At 51.7% G+C, this 19045-nt stretch overlaps 2 protein-coding genes across 3 annotated transcripts in view; both read left to right on the top strand.

The window, feature by feature from the left end:
- Window positions 1-702: 702 nt before the first annotated feature.
- CCDC62 (coiled-coil domain containing 62) lies at window positions 703-15500 on the top strand. 2 transcript variants are annotated; one of them, XM_044440882.1, is made up of 11 exons: window positions 703-887; window positions 1675-1776; window positions 2147-2318; window positions 3312-3413; window positions 4268-4356; window positions 5480-5580; window positions 7275-7922; window positions 11793-11970; window positions 12635-12763; window positions 13667-13759; window positions 14621-15500. In XM_044440882.1, exons 1-10 carry the CDS (start codon window positions 756-758, stop codon window positions 13751-13753), a joined length of 1740 nt encoding a protein of 579 aa, XP_044296817.1. In that variant the 5' UTR covers window positions 703-755; the 3' UTR covers window positions 13754-13759; window positions 14621-15500. The 2 variants fall into 2 exon arrangements, with proteins under 2 accessions (XP_044296817.1, XP_044296818.1); XM_044440883.1 differs by lacking the exon at window positions 7275-7922.
- A 3067-nt stretch (window positions 15501-18567) lies between these two features.
- Window positions 18568-19045, top strand: part of HIP1R (huntingtin interacting protein 1 related) — a 39029-nt gene continuing 38551 nt past the window's right edge. Inside the window, exon 1 of the mRNA XM_044440475.1 lies at window positions 18568-18692. Within this exon, the coding sequence (XP_044296410.1) occupies window positions 18600-18692 (93 nt within the window). The 5' untranslated portion in view covers window positions 18568-18599. The remainder of the gene's footprint in view (window positions 18693-19045) is intronic.

Here is a 19045-nt window from a genome sequence, read left to right as displayed (position 1 = left end):
CGGCATAGAAATGTTATAATAATAATAATAATAATAATAATAATAATAATAATTAATAATAGTAAACTGTGACCTTGCCCTTTAAAAATTAGTTCACAACAGATTAATGCAGATTAATATTAAAAATAATTGCACGCTCTTTAAAAAGCACAAGATTGCACTTTTTCTAATATGCATCCTAAATTGTTTGTTGGAATGGTAGAGGTGTTGCAAACTGTCAGGAAGGGCCTGAGAAGAGCTGTTTGTCCGGGCTCATGGATGCTGGCCGAAAATGGAATGGAGATTCCAGCACCATGGAGATGCCAGAATGTTGTGGATGACAGGAAACACACAGAACCTTTTGGAAGGGATTCTTTAAGAATAGATGGCACTAGAGCTTTTTAAAATAACTGATATCATGTAGAACGGAGCATGCTTTTTTATTAGAAGTTCTTAAAATCTCTGTAAAAGCATCAACTGAAAAAGAAAGCTGTATTGGGAACTCCTTGCAAACTTCTCAAACTGTGCAGTTAAAGAGCGAAGAGACATGGCAGGTAAAGCAATTCAGGCAGTTGCTTTGGGACGATTCCTGGCTATGCATCCCTTCCTAGGACCTCTCCCTGCCTTTTTGGGGCTGGGAGAAAACCGTCTTAATACTATGCCATCTTTTTCATAGTTTTGACCATGGCACCATTTGAAGTCCCTGCTCTCCTGCAGATAATACATGACCTCTTCCCTCAGATGAGCTGCACAAGAGAAATGAAATCATCGCCACCATGACCAGAAGGTTAAAGCTCCTTGAGACTCAGCAGAGTGACCGCAAGATGACCCTTGAGAATACACAGCAGAAACTGCAAGAGCTGTCGCGGAAGGCTTCTGAGACCTCGCATCACTGCCAGGCCCTTGAGGTAGGTCTCAGTTCTGGGCCGTGAGCCTCCACGTGTGCCGCTTGCTGGAGGACTGGGGCTGGATAGGGCCCTGGCTGCCTTGTCCCTCATGGCGTCTTCCTGGACAGACGGGGGGGGAGGATGCGCCCTTGCACTGATCCAGCACGGTTCTTCTGAAGCCAACCAAAGGCCAGAACAGAGAGAATGCAGCCAGGGGTGCTGGGAGAGGGGAGGCAGGTTCCCTCGTCTCGGTGCTTCCACCTCCTGCTCCTCACCATTGCTGCCCCTGCCCCTCAAAAATTACGCTGTGGAGCTGGCAAGCGGGCATCGAAGGGTGGACCACACTGGTCAAGGGGCTGCAGAAACACGAGAAAAAGTTGCACATTGGTGGAGCAAGAGTGGGCAGAAAGTCTATCTGATGATGCCTGGAACTTCAGCTCCCAGCATTCCTGACCATAGGCTCTGTTGGCAGGGGCCTCTGGGAACTGAAGTCCAGATTCTCCACCTCCAGGGTTGCAAATATGAAGGCCCAGGGGTCTGTGGGAGAATGCGGCAGCTGGTTTGCACTGCACTTTGGCCGTGTGTCCCAGCCGGAAAGCTACACAGGCTGCATGTGGGGAAACGACTGCGCCTGACTTGGCTCTGGCGGACGGGCGTTGCTTTCTCTCGGGGCACCCAGAAAAGGGCTGAGCTTGGGTGGAGGCTGCAGGGTGGCCGTTGTGTGTTGGTGTGTTACGGCAGCAAAGGAAAAACTCGCCATGGGATTGGATGCCCAGTTGATGCTCTCGCCTCGTTTTCTGTTTCCTAGGAGAAAAACAAGGTCCTCAGTTGCTCCGTGGTGGAACTGTCGAATAAGGTGGGTCAGCTGCAGGCCAGAGAGCAGGAGCTGCTCACCATGCTGAAGCTGAAGGTAATTGTATCTCTGCCTGGAGAGCACCTGCCCCCCAGGTGCATGTAGGTGTGATGCTGGCTCTTCACAAAGGGAGAGGTGGAGAGCGGAACAGAAGGAGCATCCTAAGCAGCCGGGGGGGGGGGGGGGGGGCTGTTCCACAGTTTTCCAACCCATGCAAGGCTGGTTCCGTTCGCCAGCAAATAAATAGAATGTGACAACATTCCGTCGTTTCTCAGCTGAAGAGTGCCAAACTGTGAGCTAATGATCTACATTTCCAAATGAGAGATTGTCTCTTTCAGAATTGAGCAGGCAAAATTAAAGATGCACAGAGGCCCAGAATATAAGGCAAACAATGAACAGATCTGTGTTTGTTTGTTTGTTTGCTTAGGATAATGATATACTTGAAGCAAGCAATCACATTACTGAATTTACATGTAAATTTAAAACATTAGAAAATGCTCTTCGTGCAGCAAAGATGGAAGAATCAAGCATCCACAGGGAAAAGCGGGATTTTAAACTGAGGCTGAAGGAACTTATGTTGGAAACAAGCAAATTAAAAGGTAAACAATCTTTAGAATTCAGTGCCCATAATCTTAAATCTGGATTGGAGGGCGGCAGTGCTGCCAGACAATAGGACTGGCCATCCAGCGATGACCTTTGAATCTTCATGGAATCCACAGCTCAATATAGGTGCCCTTTTCAGCGATTTGTCGCTAGTTCTGTTTGCACATAATGCTGACTCATGATGCGGGTTGTTGAAAGCTGCCTTGCCGTCTTGTGCAAACCCAGCCGCACTAACAAACCTTGGTTCATTAACCACAAGCAACCCAGAAGGACAACTCATCATTTATCGTTGAGTTGTGAACTCTGGGTTGTTTAAACCATGGATTGTCCTCATGTGGGAGCCAAGAGCCATGAGCTGTTCAGTGTTGTTTTGTCAGAGGCCGTGGCTAAAAGCAGTCAAAGAACACACACTGCACGGTGTGGGTGCTCCTGGGAACAGCAGATGCTCAACAGCTGTTGCTGTGGAGGGTGTGCCACACTTTGGATGTCACCACAGAAAAGACTCCGTGTCCGGATCTCACTGCCTCTCCTCTGAAGATGAGGAAGCCAGAATGGGCTCTTAGCAGATCTTAACAACTGGACAGGTTGTCGGGGAGCCAGTGGTCCTTCAGATTCCCTATGACATATGCCAAGTTCAACCCATGCACACACACAGAATTACACAAATACTTAGGTAGAGTTTTAATGGTAATACAGTAAACTAACGATAAGTTTAAAAATCAAGTGCCTGATTTCAGTCCTGAAAAATACCGTCTGTTGTCTGAATAAATGAATCCGTGCACTGCCTTGTGGTGAAGGAAGTCCTAGTGGACTGGTAGTTGTGTTATGCTAATGGCAGCTGTCCTTCTGCGGGGCCTTCCAGGAGTGTTGGATGCCTGCTCCCGGCCAGCAATACTTTGAAGGATGTGCTAACATTAATATAAGAAGAACTCAAGACTCCACTGCCAGAGAGCTTCACCTTGGCAAAGGTCCTGTTTTTTATCTTCAAGGTGATCTCAGTGAAAAAACAAAAGAAAACAATGAGCAGAGGGAGGAGATCATACGCCTCAAACAAGAAAATGATTATTTGAATACTGAATTGATGCTTAGTGGTGAGTAGACTGAAAGTGGACCCTGATCGCCACTCCGACTCCTGTCTGTTGCATTTCTAAAAAGTGTCTGTTGCATTTCTAGCAATGAGCTAGCAGGTGTGGTGTTGGATCTTTTGTGTGAGTGTGTTGGAAACGATATTGTTGGGAGTGCATTTGCAAGTGGTCATGTGCAGATAATGTTGACCAGACCTTCAGATAAACATGAATCTCGATATTCCGCTAGTTGGAATACATTTGTCCATCTGCATTTCTGAACCTCCCTTACGGTTTGCAGTGCATTTTCCGATGCGCTTCTAGCAGAAACTCCCCTTTTCCAAAGCTGTGAAGCCGATCGTCAAAGGCAAGACTTTGGGCTGTAAAGAACTGCCTTGACAGCTAGTGGCACGTGCAACATACGAGTCCCCAATATTCCTCAGAGCTTATTATGCCCACATACCTGTGGTTAAAATTACTGGGTATCTGAAAAACATCCACCAGCAGTCATTGGTTTGAGGACGATTCAGTTCCTGATCTAGCCTGGCGATTATACGACAAGCTACAACAAGTTTATGAAGTCATGAGTGAGTGGTATTTGCTCCAGACCTTGATAAGTTTGGCTGTCTAAATTACCCGGCTGCCCATCACAGACACAAACAGATAGTGGCTAAATTAGAACTGGAATCACATTGCCAAAATGGCATGAGTAATATTTACTACCTGTTTATGTGGGGAGGTTCAGGTTGCTGGGTGATTGTATGATTATAAAGCATCTTGGTATATAAAAACGATGGATTTTGATCTTGGTGTTCACATCTCTCCATTTCCCTTTTTTTTTTCCTTCTGGAAAATAACTGGACTCCTGCCGCCCTTAATAGCTGAGAGAGCAAGCAGAAAAGACCAGCTCCTCCAGTCTGCGAAATCTAAACAACTACGGACTGATACGGAACTGAGCAATTTGCGGCAGGTTTGATTCCTGTTTTTGATTATTTTATGGGGTGGGGAGTTGGATTTCTTTTGGGCTTTCATGTCACAATGTAGAATGGAGCAGAATTAAAGGTGGATGGAATTGACCGTCAGAATAATGCAGGTTGGACTTCTTTGAAGAACCTGTTTTCGAGACTGCATTCCAGCCTTGGAATTAAGTGAACTAAGTAAGAGGAAAAGCTGCAGTCAAATGCAGCAAAGCTTTCGTTGTTGTTGTTGTTTACATTTCTGTACTGCCGATAGCTGAAGCTTTCTGGAGGGTTCACAACAGGATATAAAAACAATAAAATGCAATGCACAAAACAGCATTTTAAACATTTTAAAATTAAATAAAATAGCATTCGATAGATTAAAATACCTTAAATAAAATGAAAAAGACCCACCAAAAAGAAAGAAGAACGGGCCCCTGGATGGCCAGGGAGCTCATCAGGATGTGCTTGGGAAAACTGCATAGCAATTTTTGTATTGTGTGATCTGGTTCATACAGTACAGCGACCCAGAGTACGGGTTGCGTGTCGGTTGTTGTTGAACAGAGGGTAGTTGCTGAATTGTGGCTTGTTGTATTCTGTGAACTAGGGAAGTGTGAGGAATCCTTCCGGGGGGTGGGAATCCATCGGATTCCCGGGCCTCAGCTCCCTGAGCTCTGGTCTGCCCAGACTTCCTGGCGAGGGCACCCAGTGCGCTCCTATGCAGAGTTAGGCAGAAGTTCGACAACTCCCAGGACGGTCTAAGCAGCAAAGGGTGACCCTGAAATACTGAGAACTTTATTAGTCTTACTTTTTGCAGGCATGTTGTCCGAAACATATACAAGAAGTGCTGTTTCATTTCTCTGTGGTTCTTGTATGATGTATGAAAACAAAATATAAGTACTGTTGTTCTAAAATAATTGACACTGTTCGGCAGGCTGACACAGGCCGTATTGCACTGTATGGGGCCATTGTTCAGATCCAGTTCCTTGGAGCCTGAAATTGTTTGTTTTTCTGCCGGTTGCTTTTAATTCTTGTAAGCCACTTTGTAGGCAGAAAAGCAGGATAAAAATACTAGATCAGCATCAAATCTTTGACCTTCTGAGGCCTGTTGGTCGTTTTGCCATTTGCTACCAGATCTACGTGAAGCAGCAGCGGGATCTGCAGTTTCTGCATTTCAACTTGGAGAGCTCACAGGACATGAAGCCGAAACCCGAGGAGGAGGGACATGAAGTGAGGTCTGTGTGCTGAGTGGCCTTCCTGAGGGGAATCCGCGTTTAAAGATGAGTTGTCTATAGTACACAGGCCGGGCTGGGCATGCTATTTCAAAACCCTGAACATCTGCGGATATCTGGGAACCCATCTTGAACATGGCTAGGAAAAGGGGAAGAATTGTAAGAACATACGAAAAGCCTTGCTGGATCGGAACCGAGGTCCGTCTAGCCCAGCACTCGGCACCCGCGGTGCCAAGCCGGCGGAGCTGGGGTCCCCCAGGCAGGGTGGCTGCAAGACCTCCTCCGCCCGCCCACGCTCCTCAGCAGCCGGTCCACGCAGGCCGGCCCCCCTGGAAGAGGAGGGAGCCCGTGGCCGGCAAGGCTCGTAGCCACGGAGGGCCTCCTCCCTTGCGAATCTGTCCAGGCCCCGTTTAAAGCCCGCCAGGTTGGCGGCCGCCCCCGCTTCCCGTGGCAGCGGACTCCATGGCTGAACTTCACACTGAGCAGCCAAATCCTTCCTTTTGCCTTCCTGAACCTCCCAGCCATGGGATGCCTCTGGGCTCGAGTGTCACCGGAGAGGGAGAAAAACATCTGCTCTGCTTTCTCCACACGCTGCCTTATTTTGAACACCTCAGATTCCCAAGAATCGGCGTCACATGGCAAAACACCTGGGCGAGCAGGTGTGTGGGGGTCTTCCCATGCATGCAGCTTGTCTAAAAAGTGGGGAAAGCAGGTGCACGCGTGAGACCTTGGGGGTGGGGGGTTGCCCCCCCCCCGCCTGCAGCGCAGGGGAGGAAGAAGCTGTGTGGGCTGAAACTCCCACCTTCCTTCCACTGTGTGGCTGCGCTGCTGGACCGTCCCTGTGCCAGGCGACCGGGAACGCTGCTGAAAAGGCCGTGGCTGTGCTGGAAGGAGGAAGCCGGCCAGACAAGCCGCCCAGCCGCTCTTTGCCCCAGGACAGCCGTGTGTCGTGGGGCAGGGACAGGGGCAGATGCAGCTGTGAGCCCAAACGTCAGCCACCTGCACCTGCCCTTTGCTGAGGCTGTTGCACCGCCTGTCATTTTCAGTGGAATGATAAAATAATTACCTTTAATGGCAGCTACCAAGTTCCTGAGGAAAGAGGGGGAGGTGTGGGGAGGGGGCTCCTGAGCAGCATTTGCTCTGGGGTGGTAGCAGAGCGTGTTTTGCAGATGAATGCGGTTCGACGTTGCACAGGAGCCCACCTGGGTAGAGAAGCAAGCCCTTTGGGGATCCAAAAATCAGCGTCGGTCTAGTAATAATGGCAGCTTACAGGCCCCTGGGAAGCAGCAGTGAAAGGCATTGCATTCCTAATACGAGCAGTACTGGAGATAAACCGGAGCGTGTGTGACGTCCTCGGTGCTGAGCGGTGGGGCTGCTGAGGGGGCTGGGTGACCCGAGTGGGAGCAGCCCACCCTCGTGGCGGGGGGGAGCCCCCTGCAGCAAGTCCCCTTTCTCTTTACGGACTCTCTTCTGTAAGAAGGATGGAAGCAGCACTGGAAAAACAGGGTGGTTTTGAGTGGAAAAGTCTGGAACCCCCCCCAGTAAACTCCCACAGTTGGAGTAGGGTGGAGGTTGCATAAATGTTTGTTTGGACGCATCCGGAGCCACACGGACTGCTGGATGCCCAGTTGCCGAGCAAAATTATGTAGAGGTTTAAGTCGTTAAGTAACCCGAGTTCCTTATTCTACCATTTATAGCAGAGGGATGGTTTTGTCAGATCTCGAGAGCAGCAGCGACCGAGACACAGTCTGTAGTGAAACCAGTGAGAGGAAGCCCACCTGGTTTGTGTCGGCCCCCAGCTGCAGCTTGACAAGGACCTGCCAGGCATGCAGGGCCGAGAGTAGGTGGCCAGCGGGGACCGAGGTGAGACAGCCGGCAAGCTTGGATCCGTTCCAGGAAGGGCCGGCTCACGGGGCCAGAGCTCTGCACGGGGAGGAGTCGAAGCAGAGCGGCTCCGTGCACGTGCAGGACACCAGCGGCAGGCCGGCCTCGCAGTCGGAGGGCCCGTGGAAGGCCGAAGACCGGGAGGCGGCCTGGGCCACGGCGCTACCGATGCATGAGCACTGGCTCCAGCTGCCTCCCTCGAGCTGCGGCGGGGGAGAGCCGGGCCCTGCCGGGTCCTGGGGCCGGCCAGGTCCCGGCGAGCCCCGCAGTCCGGCTGAAGCGCTGGAATCGGGCTGTGGCTCCCGCAGCTCCCTGCGCAGAGTCACACCGTGCCTGTCAGTGAGCGACCAGGAGTGGATGCGGATTTTCAAGCCTGTCCAAGGGGAAGGAGGCGTGTGGTGCAGAGCTTTCTCCAGTAGTCCGCAAGCAGCTCGTGGCATTCAAAGTGCCAAGTCGAAAAGGTTGGGTATTTTGCTAAGTGTACCGAATTAAGACTCTTCTCCCGTTAGCCACAAGCAGAACTCTTTTCGTGCACAGATTTGGAGTACCATGTAGACTAGATAGTAATTCTCAGGCGATTCGCAGCGGAGGGGAATTTTGTATTTTGGTTGCCTTTTGCCGCTGGACTTCAGTGCTTGGCCCAGAATCGGGCGCTGCGAGGCCAGAGTCTGCCCAAGCGGACCACCTGGGGCTGAACGTCCGAGTTTGAGTCCCGCCCTGGGCAAGCGCCAGCATGGAGGGGGCGGAGGGAAGTGGAGTCCGGCACCCGCTGGAGGGCCACCTGTTCCAGCCCTTCTGCCGAGCCTTCAGGCCAGCCGCATCAGCCCCTGTGACCAGGGAGCAAAGTCTGGCCTGGCTGGGCCTGGCATAAGTCGGAGGAGCCTGGCCTTGGCCCTTTCCTGCTCCACCAGCAGGTCCTGGGACCCGGAGTCCATCGGCACACGTCCAAAGTTACTCCTGGCTGCTGCGAAGCCATGCTAGAAGGATGAGGGGGGGAGAGCGGGGAGAGTGGTCTTGGCGACAAGCGCACGCCCTCCTCCCCAATTCCCCCGGGTGAACACCTGAGATTGATGGGCTTCGTGTGACCCTCGCACGCATGCGCTGGCCTTTTGAAAACGAAGTGACCTTTGTGATGCACGCACAGGCTTCCAAGCCCTCCTGCTGGGGAGACAGGTGAGCCTGGGGCCAGCCGGACAGGCGGGCGGAAGGCAGCCCCCGAGCTGCTTGCGGGGAATGTGGCTGGGGAGCAGCAGAGCTGGCCTGCCGTGAATTGCAGGACCGGCCCTTCCCCTCTCTCCCCCTGCCCCTCTTCATACACCAGCTGCAAATACGTTTGTCTCAGAGCCCGTACAGAAGTTCTGTGACTTTCCAGGCGCCTGCACCCTCCCTTTCCCACAAGGGCTGGTTGACATTTTGGCACTTGAGGCAGACTTCGCAAGTGCTGTGTCCAAGCAGGCCGGGGGGGGCGGTCCCAGCTTGCCGTGGGCTTTGCCAGGCGGGGAAATGCCCTCCGCCGTCCCCGTTTGCCTGGGACCGTTCCTGACCTGGGTGGATCACTGTTGCCAGTGGGTGCCCTGCTGGAACTGGAATTTTCCCTGTGGCATCTTTGCCCGAAAGAACAAACATGATCTTGGCTTTATATTAGTATTAGTCTCATATTAATATGTATATGAGGGGGTTGGCTGCTGGAGAGCAGGTGGACGCAGCCGTGGGAGGAGAGGCGGAGACGGATGTTGGCAGCTGCCATGGGGGGGGGTGCGTGTGTGGAGAGTGGCGTTGGGGCTCTGCTGGCTGCACAGCCATCTTCCACATGAGCCTGCCCAGGTTTTACCCTCAAAAAATAAAGCAAGCAAATAGAAGTCATTTAGTCTCCTGCAGAGGCATCTGTCTGCCCCACTGCCATTAGAGGTGCATTTGGTGGGGTTGCAAGAGAGAGGCTCTTTGGTGGTGGCGCCCAGGCCTTAGAACTCCCTGCTGGTGGCGGTGAAGTTGCGCCCTCTCTTCTCCCTCGACTGACAGGCTGAAGTTGTTCTTATTCCGGCTGCCCTTTGCATAGAGCGAGATTTTGGGCTGAAGGGCCTTTAAAATCGGTTAGTGCTGCTTGCTTTGTTGTTGTGTTTTCATTTATTTCTCTTCATGCTGTATTTTAATTAAGATACTGTTTTTAATCTGTATTGTGAGTTGCCTGAAGTGCCATTTCTTGGCAGAAAGTCAGGCTGTTAACGGAGCAAGTAAAGGGAGCCTTTGATAGGGCAAAATTGTGTCACGTCCTGTCCTGTGGCAATAGGAAGAATGTGACTTCTTTCCATCTTTGAAATATTGGAGGATGTGGAGCAATAAAGAAATTCTGTCGTCCAGTCTGTATGAGTGTGTGGTGTCGTTGCCCCTCTGTGGTGAGGGATCTTTGTGCATGCTCAGGAGCTCTCTATTGTTTCTTCCTGTTGTTCTGGCACTAATTTTACTGAGCTCCAGTTTGGATTCAAGAAGTAGGGGACTTTTTCGAGGGCCAGCCTCATCCAAAAGTGCACATTTTGCCATCGATCGGTCTGGCTCGTCATCCGCTCTGGCCTGTCTGAGTGCGGAGCGTTCCCAGTGCTGGGAGAGGCAGCTGAGCTGCGACACGACACAAGCCCTCCTTGTCTCCCTTTTGGCTTTTGGTGTGACAACTGGCAGCGGCAGTCCTGACTCCTGTGGAAATGCCATGAGCCGTTCCCTCCGGATGCAGCAGCAGCAGCAGAAGCGATGGGATAATCTCTACTCTGAGCTTTTTGACTGTGGTCAGACGTTTTGACTGTGGCAGCTTTTCTGCTGTATCTGTGCAATTCTCTCTCCCACCCACCCCCCCAGATGTTGACTAGGCCTGATGACTCTTTGAACACGGTAGCACTGACTGCCTTTGTCAGACCATTTGGCTGGGCTCACGCACATTTTTAAAAATAAGCCAGGTTGGAATCCCAGCTTCTGCCCTCATCAAATGCCCCCCCTCCACGTTCCGATCTGTGCTTTCTTCCATGTACATTTCCCTGGCCTGCACATCCAAATGAAGGACGTCAGTCTCGCTGGTGAGGCTCATGTCCTGCCTGGTGGCTTGTAGAAAAGGGGCCAAACGAAGAGGAGGATTATCGGCTCAGAGCTGAGGGCACCGAGGAGCATCGACCAGCTGAAGCCCAGGTTTCCTCAGATGGACCCGATGGCCTTCTGGGGCCCTTCCAACCCTGCTGTTCTATGATTCTAGATAACAGGAAGATTTTGTGGCTTGTGGGTAGAACATATTAGTGCCGTAGAAGCGGCTGCTTGCTGTGTTAGTCCTGAATTATGGACAAAGAATTCTCGAATTACGAAGCGATTGACTTGACTATCCCAGGAGCACAAAAGACACTTTCTTGGGAAGAAGGTTACACGCTCTCACAAGGCCATCCATCATCCCCGTTAACCATCTTGTTTTATGGCTTCCCCTCTCGCGGATGCCTTTGAGCAATCTGTCGATGTTTGCTTTATCTTTTAAGCAGCCTAGGTCACCTTAGTGAAGCTCACTCATTAATGAAGGACTAGCAGAGCTGCAGTGGAAACGGCCAGCGAAACGATTCTGCCGCCAGGTGGGCGGGTGGCTCCTGTGTCATGGCCACGGGTTCCGCCAGCATTTAGTCTGAATGCAATGCACTCTCCCCACCCTGTTCATTTTTTGCTTGTAATCAATACTGGTATTCTGAGCGACGCAAATGTCTGTAATCTTGAGTTTCATGTTTCCCAGGGTATTATGTTCAACCACAGAAAGAACCCGATCTGATGCTAGCTCTCAATTTTTTTGCGCCCTGAAAGTCGATAATTTGGCCATTCTAGTTGTTGAAGTTAGTGCGGTTCTAGAGAAGGCAACCACCGTGTGCCCTGGCAGGTTTCTGCTTTATGCGTATATAGTGACCTCGGCAAGGGTTGCCCCATTCATTTTAATGGAGAAAATGCTCTGCTGGAGTGTTGTGTGAACAGGCAATAGAGCCCAGCTGGGTCACCTGGTGAAGCCTTGGCAGAGTGCTTCCTGGCACAGTATTTCGATGGTCAGGGTGTGCAGCTGTTCCCAGTTTGGAAAAGGGCTCCTTGGCTGCAGGCCAGATTCTTAAATCTTCTGCAGTCACGAGAACCAGAAACTGTCTTTTTAAACGGAAGCTGGAAATTAGGGTCATTGGGCTGACACGAATCGCCCTTCCTTCTTCCATCTGCTAAGTATGATGCTGCATTGTGCCCTGTTAATTCTGTGGCCTTTTCTCAGAGCGCGTGCTGGAGGTGCTTTTCTTCAAGAGACTTTTCTTTCTTTTCGTTTAAATTGCAACGAGCAGCGACCATGACATCGGCCTGAATTTTTGGGACGTGGATGCTCCGTGCTTGACGTCGACACAGAAAACGAGCGAGCCCAAGAAGCACAAGACATTCCTCGACACCGAGGTCCCCTTGGAGCTCCTGGGGGCGTCACACATCCAGGAAGCCAGCGAGAGTGGCCACCCCTCCATCCACCACGTAAGAGTTCGGTCTCACGAGACCATCGGATTGGACTGGCCCTGAGCAGCCTGGTGGCCTGAAATCAACACATCCTCTCCTCTCGCGGCTTTTTGCCCCGGTCCCGGCTCTGCAGGCATCCTCAGCAGCTGGCCGAGGGATCCCAGCCCGGCCTTGCCCCAAGGCTGGCCCTCGAGTCTGCTGAGGCTCTGCTCCTGATGGGACCGCTGCCTTCCCACTTGAGTCTTTGATCTCACCTGCTCCCACCGCCACCTGCCTTTCCTGCTCGACATCCTGGAGGCGCATAGAGAAATCCCAGGGTTTTCTCTCGGATGTTTCCTGCAGCTAGACCTGCCTCATGTGCTGAACTTTTCTGGTAGTTTGCTAACGCACTGACTGGCTTGAGACCACAAGATAACCCAAAGGTCGAGTACGGGCTGAATGAGGGTTGTTGTCAAGTATGGTTCTTGTGTTGTCTGAACTGAGCTGTGATTACCACCCATGAGGAGAACCCATGGCTTATCGCTGGTTCGTGAACTATGGCTTGTTCACTGCAGAGTGTTATCTCAACTAGGTTCGGACAACGCGATGACTCGCATTTCAGCGGCAACCCACACTGAACCCATATCCAGCCTTTATCCAGCCATGGGTTGTCTGCATCTGTTTCTGTTCTGGTTCCCGCTAGGATTCCTGCTCGCCCGCCAGCAAGCTGCAGCGGCTTTTGGCACAGTCCCGGCAGATGGTAGCAGACTTGGACCTCAGCAACCTGCTCGGTGCCAGCCCTGGCCGCGGCCCCAACGGCAGCCTTCACATGGTACTTTCTGGTTTGTCTAACAGCTTTAATGATAGGGAGAATCACTGAGAATAGCCTTCCCCCCTCCCTTCTTTTCCCCTGGTCTTTACAAAAGAATGGCGCAGATCGATTTGGCTCTGAACCGAGACCTTTCTGTAAGTGAAGGGCCACAGTGAAAACGAGCTTTGCTCTACAGTTACGGAAGGGTGGGACTGAAATTTAAACAAAAAGTAGAAATAGGGAACAGTGTTCACATATGCTTAAGGCATGTACCACCCTTTCCCTTCGCGGCTGGATGGAAGGAAGGAGGTCGGTAAGCGGACTGGGCACCCCTCCTCCTGCCATGATGGTGAACTTAGCAGATCGGCCTTGGGGAACTTCTTGGCCTAAGTTCTTCGTCGGTGAACGGAAGATTGGATCTCTCCGACTTAAATCTCTTCTTCCTTATCTACTAGCTCTGCTGAGCTGCAGAACCCCGGCTGTGCTACTGGCAAGCACCTGGAAGGCCAGGGAAACATCACTTCTCATAATGCCGTCTATGCACAAAAAGAAGGGGAAAACAAGCAACTTGGGGCTCCCAACTCTTCCGTGCTGTTATGTAAACGAGTTGCAGAACGATTGGGTGGAACTGGTGCAAATGCAGGCAGCTACAACGTGAGGAGGCAAACTGCCCGAAGTCTTGCCCTTCCTCTCCCTCCCTCCTTTCCTGCTCTGTTTTACGGGCCATTGCAGAAATTTGGTCATGTGAAATGCTTTCAGAAATAGGCACAGAAAGGGGCTGTACCACCGGCGCATCGCGTAAGAGCAGAATATGGCTGTTTATCCCTAGCGTTGGTCACTGCTTGTTCCCAAAATGGCACCACTGGTTTTTACATGGCTGTTTTCATAAGGCTCTGCCGACGCTCTTTTTCTGTCCTTCGACAGGCTGTGGAATGTTCTGAAATGCTGAGCAAAGGAAGACTGCCCGTTGCAGAAGAAAGCGAGACGCAGCTCTCTCTCTTCTCTCTATGACCTCAGGTGAGTCACCCTGACTTTTCTGTTGATGTTTTGTTCGCAGAACAGAAATCCACTGTGAATGGAAAAAAACACATGGATGGATTGCCGTAATTATAAAGGGCCGGGTGCATTCAGAAAGCAGTACATTTTGTCTGACCTATGCAAAAATGATGTCCAAATAGTCCTTTTAAGTTTGATGCATTTCTGCCCTGGAAATTAAATTCATTTGCAGGTGAAGAAGAGGCAATATATGCGGAATACAACCCGAGTGGGAATAGCCCGCTCATAGGCAACCCAAGTATTGCAGTAGGCTTTGGGTCCCGGGCTGCTGAACTCCCTGGGCTCCGTCTGCGCCATTTGTGTCCACTGAATTGTCACGGCGGCACCAAGGACTGGAAAGCCCGTGCCAGCACTTGCATTCCATTTGCACCCAAGCCGTCTCACCATCAAGCCCTGTCCTTGTGTTCTGCCACGGCGCTAGTCTTGCGCTGCAAAGGAGGTTAGAAAAATACGAAAGGTGCTTGAAAAATGTTATGTTGAGCCTAGGCATCCCTGGCATGTCTCCTAACTTGCAAATCCTGATGTCAGCAGCCAAAGAGAAATATCTTTTGTCAACACAGAAACTCCTGCTTGTAGAGCAGTGGAAAGAAAAGTCACTGACCTGGACACAAAGGCAGCTTTGAGGGAGGCAGCTCATCCGGGGAAGTAAATACACTTTTAAAAAATTCTCCAGACATGCCTGAGGTTCTTACTGACAGTGTTTTTCCATAGGCTGAGAAACAGGATGGTCAGAAAAAAGCAAAACTTGAAACTGAATTGCAGTGTGGAGTTTCAACATGTTTTGCTTCCTTTGAAACTAGTCTTGGCTTTTTTTTTAACCAGCTGTCCCTGCATTTTGCTCACAAGAGCAGAGAAAATATCGTTGTAAGTGCACCATTCCTGAGGATGCGAGATTGATGGTGGTGTGGTCAGCATCAGTGGATGATCCCCCAACCTTCTCCTGCAGCTTGTATAAAACCCTGAAAACCTCATGAGCGAGCCAAGTCAAATATCTGGGACTAAATGGTGGGATTCATTTCCTAATCGTTTTTAAAAAAACCAGCTAGAATTATGCTAAACCATAAAAACGACCATGTAGCACATCTCTAGTTAAATTAATTGGTAATGTGTTTTTAGAAGGTTATTTAAATATGCAATTGGCTCATTCAAACATGATTTTTAAAAATAATTGAGGAATACATTTTCTGGGCATTTCTCTGTTTTTGTACATCAGATTTTACAAATATTTTTATATTTACACCATTAAGACTAAAGTGTTCTTTTTTATTCAGTGTCTTCTCCACTGTATCTAGTCATCTCTTCCATTATCTTTGAAGTGTTTCTGAACGGTGTAGTAACAAAGGAACAGTCTACACTTGGTTGAAAAATATGTGTGAGCGATTGTTTGCAATCGGGAGAAAAGCTTTGGGTGCACAAGAAGTTCTTCTGTGCAGGTCCAATCGAAATCAGCCAGAGCGATGCTCTTGCAGAGCTCCTGTCTGTGCAGAAGAGCTTCTTGCCAGACGCTGCCCCTGTGCTTGACGCTTCAGCGACTGCTTGTAACAGGAAAGAGTAACTTGCAGACTATTCTTATCTTAAAACAGTATTTTTATTACATGCATCTTTGTCTTTTCTGCTCCGTTTATCTCTGTGTAATTGACAATATTTTGACTATCATGGTATAACCTGCGCTAATAAACACGATGTTTCTTTTTTTAGACTTCCTGGGGCATCCTTGTGCATCTTTCACGATGAGCAGGTGTTCATTCACTTGGCTTTAATTCTCATCCACAGCGTTGCCTTCTGTCGTTTCCTGGGCCATATCTGCTGCCGTGGCCTCTCCCATCTTTTGCTGATGCTTGGCTGGCTATTCCTGGCCACCATCATATAGCAGCAGGAATCGGGAGATGGGCAGGCCCCTAGGAGCAGGAGAGAAGAGCAAAGAGGAGGAGGGGTGCTCTTCGGGGCCTCGGGTTGCCTCGCCCTGGGAAGGGCAGCCTCTGGCTGGTGGACCTGCACGGTGCTGGCCCTCTCTAGGTCCTGCCTCCCTCCTTCAAGCACTGCTGTAGCCACCGGGCGACTGTGCACAGAGGACTTTCCCCCACTTCTGTCTCAGAAGCGGGGTCAGAGATGTGGCCGGCAACCAACCCTGGGCAATGACGGCCTGCCACACCGAGACGCCAGCGTGGAGCTTCTCCCAGCGTTCCGAGTGGGAACTGGGAGTGAGAGCAGTGTGTCGACTGAACCTTTTTTTAGCCCTGTGCTTGGAGTGACACAGAGGGAGCCCCTGGCTCGTTTTCTCTCTGTTTGGTGTGTGCGGAGGAGGCGACAGCGCTTTTGTCTGACTCCGAACATTTGTCAGGCGTCTCTCCATGCGCCCTCCCCGCTTCAGCTGGCTAAGGATGGGGGTGTCCTTTGGAAGCCCTGCAAAAGAGGGTAGAACCAGCTGCCTTGTTTTCACATACTTCGCCCTCATTCAGGGAAAACAAAGCGTGCATTTAATTTCGTTCTGCCTTTGGGCAGGGTGTGTAGGCTTTTCCCCACTCCCTGTCTTGGTGTTAATTAGGAGGTCAAGATTCAAGAAAGGAGGGGGCGCAGCCTTTCCCTTCCACGGGATTGTCGACCTGGAAGGGGCCCTTGCGGTCATCCAGTCCAAGCCCTCTGACTGCAGGAATCCCGTTGGAGAGACGGCCGTCCAGGTGCTGCTTGAAGACCTCCTGCAAAGCAGTGCCCACCTCCAGGAAGCAGGTTCCGTTGCTGAACTGCTCTTCTGATCTCCAGTTGGCCCACCTATATTTACCTTCCTGCGGCAGGCCTTGCTAATTTTAGTCCTGATTTTGGAGACAGCTGGGTGCAGGTGCTTCTCTTTTTCGATTTTCGTTCCTCAGGAATTGAAAGAATGCCTCTGCCCACTCCCGTCTTCCCTTCTTAAGGCTAAACATATCCAGTCCCTCCAGCCGCCCCTCGCAAGCACTTGTTTTCCATACAGATGCCCATCTTTATTGCCCTCTTCCAAGTTGTTTATTTCCCTGCTAAAGCACAGAACCAGAAGTGGATACACTATTCCAGGAATAGTGAGGAATATGTGATACTGTGGAACTACTTCTTCCTGTGGCTTGGACTCCTTGATGATGAGGATGATGATGATGATGATGATAATTCTAGCAATACAGCCTAAAAGCCACACTGGACTCTCTTCAGCCACCTCTCACTGTCGCCTCTTCTCCAGTTTGGGACTGACTACAGACCAGAAATCCCCCATCTGTTAATGTGGGGGTGAAGAGCTGGTGGCATTTCAGTTCTTGATCCGCAGCTCCCATTATAAGAACAGATCCCAAGCCTTTTAAAGCTTTTAAACATACCACTCTGCAAACCAAGGTCTCCATTGCTGAAGAGCACAGGCCTGTGAATCTCTCCAAACCTATACTTCAGCTCACCTTGAGGTGTTTACAAAAGGGCAAGTCAAGTAAATAATATATTTTTGTAGCCCTGTCTTAAACATGTTGGATTTCAGTGTGAATTGGCTGGCACTTGCAAGTTACAATGTGTCAATCTCCACTTTAAAATGCTCAATGAGCTTATCCAGTAAGGTCCAAGTAAGCCGATTTGGCTGTATTTAAAAAGTCACAGTAGCAGGTGTTTTTTTTGTGTGGTTCCCTTGATGGGAGCCAGTCTGAATAACAATACATTCCATTAATCTTGCCCTCTGCTCTACTGCCTTGGAGGTCCAAGAGAAACAAGATGATAGCACAGTTAAGTGGGGAATAATTGCAGGTTTCTAAGCATCACAAGACTGTTCACTGGGGGGAGCAGGAAAGCTTCAGGTGACTAGCTGTTCTAATTAAAGCTTGGAAACATGTAAAATTATTCTATAAATAATGCACCAAAAGAGGGTCAGTAGAGAAAATAAACATACTATCAGGCATAAGACAAGTCCTGCTGAATGAAGCCTGCAGACCACTTGTGCCTAGCCCTGTCCAGCACTGGAGCATGGTCCCCAAAATCTTCAGCCCTTGGGTTGAAAGAGTTCATTCTTGAGCTGGACTACTTTCAGGCACAGATTAACTGCCCTTTGGGAAAGGAGGAGTGAGAATAAAATGAGTTGACACAGAGCTCATCAGGGCCTACTCCATTTCGACGGCCCCTCTTGGGAGATGAAAGAAGCAGGGTCTTCCCACCACCCTGCTCACATGCTGCTTAATTTTTCCTCTTCCCTCCGCCTCGCCCTTTCCTTGTGTGTCGTGACATTTTCCCCATAAGTCCCTCTGGGAGTCTCTCTCAGCTGAGGAACTGGAGAAGAATATCGTAAATGCATACATAAATGTACTATATGGGGCGCAGACCTAGCACCCGCCTTGTCCGGGCAGCGGGCCGGTGCTCCGGGCCGGTGCGAGAGCGGCGGCGCCGCGCGCACGGCGGCCGGCGACGGCCTCGGGAGGGGGCGGGCCCGCGAGCCGGGGAGGAGGCGGGGCGGGCGTCGATTGGCCGCGCGGCAGGAGGGAGCGGCGCGTCCTTCGCCTTGTGAATGGCCGGGACGGCGCGTGTGTAGCGGGGGCGGAGCGGCAGTTCCCGGCACGCCCGCCGGGGGCGCCCTGGCGTGCCGCCCGCCCGCCCGCCCGCGGCGCCTCTTCTCACTCCGAGCGCGGCGGGGATGAGGGGCTGAGCCTCGCAGGCCGATCCGCAGCTGGGGCCGGCGGAGCAGCGCGCCGCGGTCGCAGCAGCAGCAGCAGCGAGGCGGCAGCGAGGCAGCAGCAGCGAGGCGGCCCGGCCCGACCCGGCCCGGAGCGGAGCGGACTTCCTGCTGGGCTCCCCGCCGCGCACCATGAACACCATCAAGAACGTGCCCGCCCGGGTGCTGAGTCGCCGGGGCGGCCACAGCCTGGAGGCGGAGCGGGAGCAGTTTGACAAGATCCAGGCAAGGCGCCGCGGCTGATAGTTCTTCGTCTTGTGCGGGGGGGGGGGGCGCGGGGGGCGCCGGGGGGGGGGGGGGGGGGGGGCGCGCTCCTGCATGGCAAGCCCCCCCCGTGCCTTAGGGGAGGGGGGCGAGGAGGGAGCGCACGAACGCGTGCGCGCCTCTCCCCGCCCCTCCCCCACTCAGCCATCCCTGCAGGGCTGACAGCCACCCCCCCCGGGCAAACCACCCCCCTCTCTTCAGCCCTCCCCTTCCCGGGGTCTTTGGGGAAGCCGCCTCCCTTCGCCAGGGAGAGTGGGGCATCTCGTCAGCAGGATCCCATTGAACCGTGCGCTTCGCCCCCCCCCCCCCCCCCC

This window comes from Varanus komodoensis, unplaced genomic scaffold (genome assembly GCF_004798865.1).
Source record: "Varanus komodoensis strain SLA01 unplaced genomic scaffold, ASM479886v1 scaffold38, whole genome shotgun sequence".
Lineage (NCBI taxonomy): Eukaryota > Metazoa > Chordata > Lepidosauria > Squamata > Varanidae > Varanus > Varanus komodoensis.
This window is presented reverse-complemented; position numbering and strand designations above follow the sequence as displayed.

Bases quoted from the DNA above. Each gene is read 5' to 3' on its own strand.
- CCDC62 (XM_044440882.1), top strand. From the start codon at position 756: ATGACCAGAAGGTTAAAGCTCCTTGAGACTCAGCAGAGTGACCGCAAG. The intron at 3,414-4,267 runs GTGAGTAGACTG...CGCCCTTAATAG, and splicing joins TACTGAATTGATGCTTAGTG to CTGAGAGAGCAAGCAGAAAA. The intron at 12,764-13,666 runs GTACTTTCTGGT...GTCCTTCGACAG, and splicing joins CCAACGGCAGCCTTCACATG to GCTGTGGAATGTTCTGAAAT.